Genomic DNA, 6000 nt, shown 5'->3' on the forward strand with positions numbered 1-6000 from the left:
CAAACGCACCGGCGCTAGCCGCGTGGATGTGAAACGCGGGGAGAGATCACGTGGAGCCTGCACGTCCACTGCTGTCACCGACACGGAATACTTTTAAAACCCTTCCGTTATAGTTTGTGCTGTCACCAGGCTGTCCGTGATGGCGGGTAAGCGACGGGAACGTAAATGTGCGTGTAGCTTCACTCGGCTAGCAGAGTGGTCACGTTAAAGCGAGCTATACGTGAAAGTTTTCAGCCGTGTGGATTTTTAAAATACTTTGTCATTTCTGTCATTCAGCGCAGCTGTTCAGCTCTTTGAAATGCAGATGAAAATAACGCGTTTTTCTCACGGTGGAGCTCACGTTTTTTTAAGCACAGCACCGGAAATGACTTCAGATACCCACGTGTGCCACTACATATATATTATTTATATGATTTGTTTCTGGTTTGTGAATTGAACTTAAGATCAGATGTGATGGAGTTGGAGATGGAGACACTTGTCGAAACCGGAAATGCTGAGACTCTCAAAGCCCTGTACGTATTTCCTGATATATTCTCTTATCTGCAGGTATCTAAAAAAGGCTCTCCCTTGAGCTTCAAAGTCTCTGTGCTGCTGCAACATGTTTTGCATTTAGATGGTACTGTAAGGTTGAAGTGCTTCGGTGGTGATAGTTTTGGAATATGTATCATTTGCGTCAGTTGGATTTGGTGACTGTACTGCAGAAGCTAAATGCCATACCAAATGTTCTTTTCCAGTATTACTGCTTAGTACTGCTTGACTACTAAAAAGAGACAAATGAGATGTTTTTGTACATTAACAGCTAAAAGTTGTCATTTTTCATAAATAAAATGGAAATGCGTATTTCATGTCTCAATGCGTTGCTTTGTGGTTTGTTTGTTTCCAAAAAATGAAGAAAAAAAGCAAGAAAACAGAGTTAATGGGGGAATAATGATCAGGGGTGAAGAACACAAGACTTGTATGTTCGCGGATGATGTTCTTCCTTTTTATTACAAATCCTGAATCTAGTTTGTTCCAATTGATGACCTTACTAAAAGCCTACAATCACTACTCTGGCTATAAACTAAATATTCAAAAAACTCAATCCCTTACGTTCAATTATACACCTCGACCGGAAACTGTAAAGAAATTCAGCTTCAAATGGGACTCTACCACAATAAAATACTTGGGAGTAAACCTAACGAAAGACATGTCTAGACTCTATGAAATTAATTATTGCCCCCTCAACAAAGAGATCAAATCTGACCTAACTCGGTGGTCTCTCCTCCCATTGGATATGAGTAATAGAATAGAAATAATTAAAATGAACGTTCTGCCTCGAATCCTCTATCTCTTCCAGTCACTACCCCTGGAGATACCCCAAAAACAATTTGACGAGTGGGACAGATGGATCTCACGGTTCATCTGGAACGGCAGACGACCGAGGGTCCAGTACAAAACGCTGCAACTAAAAAAAGAGAAGGGAGGGAGAGCTTTGCCGTGCTTACAAGATTACTACTACGCCGCACAACTGAAGCCCCTGGTAAACTGGTGCTCCCCAAACTATGAAGCTAAATGGAAAAATATGGAAATTACACAATTAGACTTCCCACTACAGTCACTTTTAGGAAATAAGAACCAAGCTGAAAAATTTTATAAAGATTTGAACCATTTGACCCGGTTCACCCTGAAACTATGGTTCAGGGTAGTGGGGAAACTACAAATAGAAAAACAGGCTAGGACCTTGAATTGGATAGCTTATGACCCGGAGTTTGTGCCTGCCAGGCTGGATGGGACCTTTAAACAGTGGTCTCTGAGAGGAATTACTTCTTTTTGTTCACTAGCAACAAATGGGGGATTCCAAAGCTATGAAACCATCTCAGATACATACGGACTGGCAAAGCATGACTTCTTTAGATACTTGCAGGTTAGAGACTATTACAACAAGACGTTACTAATCAGAGATGAAAACGAATACGACCTAATTCATATCTTCCAAGAGGCATACAAGAGAAAGGACTCTAAAAAGATGGTCTCAAAAATATACGGTAGTATACAAGCCTCTAAAAATCACTCTACGGTGTACATTAAGCAGAAATGGGAGAGGGAATCAGGCTCACTAATTTCAGAGGACAGCTGGTGGGGAATATGTGAGTCTCAGGCTACCACTGCAAATTCAAGGTCCTTAAGAGAGTTTGGTTGGAAGAATGTAGTGAGATTCTTTATCACTCCTAAACTCACAGCTCGGCAAACAGGCTCACAGAGCCAGGGCCTATGTTGGAGAGGTTGTGGAACCCCCATGGCAAACCATTTTCATGTCTTCTGGGCCTGCCCAAGGATCCAGCCATATTGGGGGGAGGTGGCCCTTGAGATATACAAAATAATTGGGATTAAAATAGTCTATTCATTTGATACGTTGTATCTTGGCAAATTGCCTACGGCACTCCCACATAAAGATAATTATTTATTGAAAATACTTTTGGCTGGCTGCAGGAAGGCCATAACCCGAAGATGGCAAAAGGCAGACCCTCCAACTAGGGCCCAATGGCGTGGGGTAGTGGAAGAAATTTTTGGAATGGAAAGACTTACCTTTGCCCTTAGACTCGAGCTTGAGAAATTTAAGAAGCTCTGGGAAAAATGGGTTGTGTACTCCCTTTGTACTGAATAACTGAATATTACCATGATGTAAGAAGATGCTATTACTGGAATTGTGTATGTCTCCTATGCTGACCGTAAGTTTTGTATTCTCATACTGTAAACTGACAAATAAAAAGTTATAAAAAAAAACAAAACAGAGTTAATGGGAAAAAAAGGTCTTTTATTTCCTTAAAAAAACATATTCACATTCAACAGCATATTTGGTCAGGTCTTGTTACAGGTTTAGTCAGTGAAAAGTTCAGACAGATACATTTGAAATCTGAAAATACACTGACATTAATGGCCTAAACTACTCCATGTGCTGACAGCACCCCAGCAGCACTTTATGATAGTGACTGAAGTCATTTATAAGGCAAAAACTAATCATGAAAAAAAGTGCTTTGTATTTAAGTCACCACTTATGTACGGACTCAAAAACTTCCCTGTAGCCTCTCGCATGTATGGTTTAATAAATACTGCAGCCAGTTTGAACCTTATTTATCTTAAAGGTTGTCATGCATTTGCTTAAATGTAGGAAATCTTGACTACATTGACTACATGCTTTTTATTTGTTTTTGTTTCTAATGTCTCTGTAAAGCACTTTGAATCACCTCATTGTTGAATTGTGCTATACAAATAAACTTGCCTTGCCTTGCCAACAGTAGTTTCCTGATGGTCACATCGGAAAAAGAGAGCCGGAATAAATACAAAATGCAGATTTTAAATAATGAGCTTATTTACTAAGAGGAACAACATCCTTCCTGGAAATGTATGAAAAACGCTCCATCCCAAGTAACTGCCCCTCAAACCAGTTACTATGTTTGAGGGGCAGTTACTTTTTCACATAGCCCCATCCACAAGCTGCATCCATAAACTCTGCATGTTTACAGAAAGAGAAGGATATCTGCTAAAGCACAAATATCTGGAATAGCCTCAGCCACCCCGTATATATGTCAGTACAGTAAAGTTGCACATTTTGATTTGGAAGTCTGTAGTGGATTGACTTGCTTTTTGAACAGCCTCGTGTGGCCATTAGAGGAACTGCAGTTTCTGGGTGCCAGCTTTATTTTGTAACTATTGATGCTTTGTCTTGTCTGGCTTTTTATGTATTAAACAAATACAATATCTCATATAAAATGGTGTGTTCCAGACTGAGAATCAGCCTGAGGATTGTTCTTTAGATATTTGGAAATCTGGAACACTTAGAAATACATTTATTAGTTTTTACATACAAATGTTACAGTATAAATGGATAAAAAGGGGATATAAAGCTGGAATGTGTCAGGGCTATGAGCTTTCACTCAGAGAGGAAGCCACAAGTACATTGTAGAAAACTCAACAGGAATGTACAGCATACACAAAAAAAAGTCAGGTTCCACCCATGGAACCTTTTGGATGTTTCAAACTTCATACTGTACCATGCTTCACTTCTGGGGGATGATGGTGAAATTGAAGCCATGCTCCTAATCAATCATGAGCTTCTTGAGGGAGTTGAGATAGGCTGGGATGAGGGAGCTGACTGACTCCTCGTCATCGTTGAGGATCTTCTCTCCTCTGCCTTCCGAGCCCACTGAACTGGGTGACCGGACTCGGCCTGGGAGTGCTGTAACCCTGTTAGAACAGACACAGGCCTTAGAGTCAGAACAAGTACTTAGTAGAAGAGGCTAACATGGAGTTATTATTTAATAAACCGCGTAATACACCTGATAATATACTGTTCCAGAGAATACTTACGGAGGAGTATCCCTTGCCGAAGCTTCCTCTGTTCTTGGTCCTAATCTTGGTGAGCGCTGATTCAGCAATGTCCGCCCTCTCTTCGGCATCATCCAGCTCGTGCACGGTCTTCCTGTACTTTGCCAGGTTCATGTTAGCTTGTTCCTCCTGAAGTGACAGCAGTGTGAGTTAAAGCCCACAAACACCATGCTTGGAAACGTGTTCAGAGTAAGAGGATGAGGTGATGTACGGCCTCCTCTACTTGTCTCTTGTAGGCCTTCATCTTGTTTTGCAGCCTCTCCACCAGCTCCTGCATCCTCTGCTGGTTCTTCTGGTCCTCCTCCGACTGGAACAGCAGTTCCTTCAGCCGACGCTCGTTCTTCCGCAGCGTCTTCACTGTCTCAGCGTGCCGCTTTTGTTCAGAGTCCAGCTCCAGCTCCAGCTCCTTCACCTGCATGCAAAGAGTATCTACTATTGTGTGCAGGAAGGCGTCATATTTATCCACTGAGTGTTTAGTGAAGACACACTCTGTTACAATTTGCTGTTTGTCAAAAGTTCCATAAAAGCAGAAATGTGCTGCAGGCCAGACAACTTTGGTTGTCTGGCCTGCAGCACAAAGTTATGAGCTGTATGTTACATTGAGTATAACATACAGCTCATAACTTTGTTTTGTCATATTTCTGCATATGCCAGTGTGCTACATGCAAAGGCATGTGCAAATGGCTAGCCACTAGCATGTAAATATAAATCCTTAATCCTATAATTAGTTTTTATATCATCTTATTATATTGACATGTGACATGTGACACATTAGCTGGACAGTGCAGTCATCTGGGCGACCAACCAGCATGGATCGCACCTGCGACATGTTTAGTTGATCAAAAAAGCCATCTATGAGGGGACCCACAGTGGCTGTGTTAATGTCATCTGAATACATTTTAGTGTTTTCTCTTACCTCGTGTGTCTGGTTCCAATGCATGGACTCAACTGAATGATAGTGCCTGGTAGCAGCACCCCTATTTAAGGGTTTTAGAGTGCTTTGTAATGATGTGCGTCCTGTGACATGACAGTATTTAGTCGCTTTGAAGCATGCCTATAGCATAGCCCATCAGTGGTGTCAGTTTATGTGTGGGTATATATAATATTTTTATATTGTTAAAAAAGTACATCAATGTAAAAAATTTAAAATGATAAATGTGTAAACTAAAGTCAAAAGCTGTGCGGTTTATGATGTCAGTGTGGCCCCCCGCTCCTTTTAATATTATCAGTTATAGCCAAAACAACGAATAGGAGCAGTACTATATGGTACTATTTGAGGTGCTAGTACTAGGGCTGGGCGATATGACCCAAAATTCATATCTCGATATTTTTTAGCTGGATGGCGATATAAGATGTATATCTCGATATTTTTTTAAAGCCATAAGGTAAGAACAAAAAGAGAGTTCTTAGTCAAAGCTGTGTCCCAGATGTCACATGTGCACTTGTATTAACATACAGCATAGATGTACATGAAAAAAACTACTCAAAAATAAATTATGAGCATTTATTTATTTATTTATTTTTTTTCCTGTCCCGTTTGGCTCTTTTGCATCAGAATTATTGTCTAAAGGCAAAGAAAGATGCCCAACGGATTTACTTTACCAAATGGACCATCCCAGCCTTGCCGTAATGGTC

At 40.8% G+C, this 6000-nt stretch overlaps 1 protein-coding gene across 1 annotated transcript; it reads right to left on the minus strand.

The window, feature by feature from the left end:
- Positions 1-2787: 2787 nt before the first annotated feature.
- Positions 2788-4964, minus strand: LOC308383555 (uncharacterized protein MYH16). The gene is made up of 3 exons (XM_080861606.1): positions 4577-4964; positions 4348-4494; positions 2788-4224 (listed from the first exon to the last, which is right to left on the minus strand). The coding sequence occupies exons 1-3, from the start codon at positions 4781-4783 to the stop codon at positions 4144-4146; spliced, it is 435 nt and encodes a 144-aa protein (XP_080717732.1). The 5' UTR covers positions 4784-4964; the 3' UTR covers positions 2788-4143.
- Positions 4965-6000: the final 1036 nt, after the last annotated feature.

The sequence above is a fragment of the Rhamphochromis sp. 'chilingali' genome, assembly GCF_963969265.1.
Source record: "Rhamphochromis sp. 'chilingali' genome assembly, chromosome: 16".
Taxonomy (NCBI): Eukaryota; Metazoa; Chordata; class Actinopteri; order Cichliformes; family Cichlidae; genus Rhamphochromis; species Rhamphochromis sp. 'chilingali'.

Excerpts from the sequence above, each read along its gene's own strand:
- LOC308383555 (XM_080861606.1), bottom strand. The coding sequence starts at position 4,783 with ATGCAGGTGAAGGAGCTGGAGCTGGAGCTGGACTCTGAACAAAAGCGG. Across the intron at positions 4,495-4,576 it reads AGAGACAAGTAGAGGAGGCC|GAGGAACAAGCTAACATGAA; the intron begins GTACATCACCTC and ends CTGTCACTTCAG. Across the intron at positions 4,225-4,347 it reads TCGGCAAGGGATACTCCTCC|GGTTACAGCACTCCCAGGCC; the intron begins GTAAGTATTCTC and ends CTGTTCTAACAG.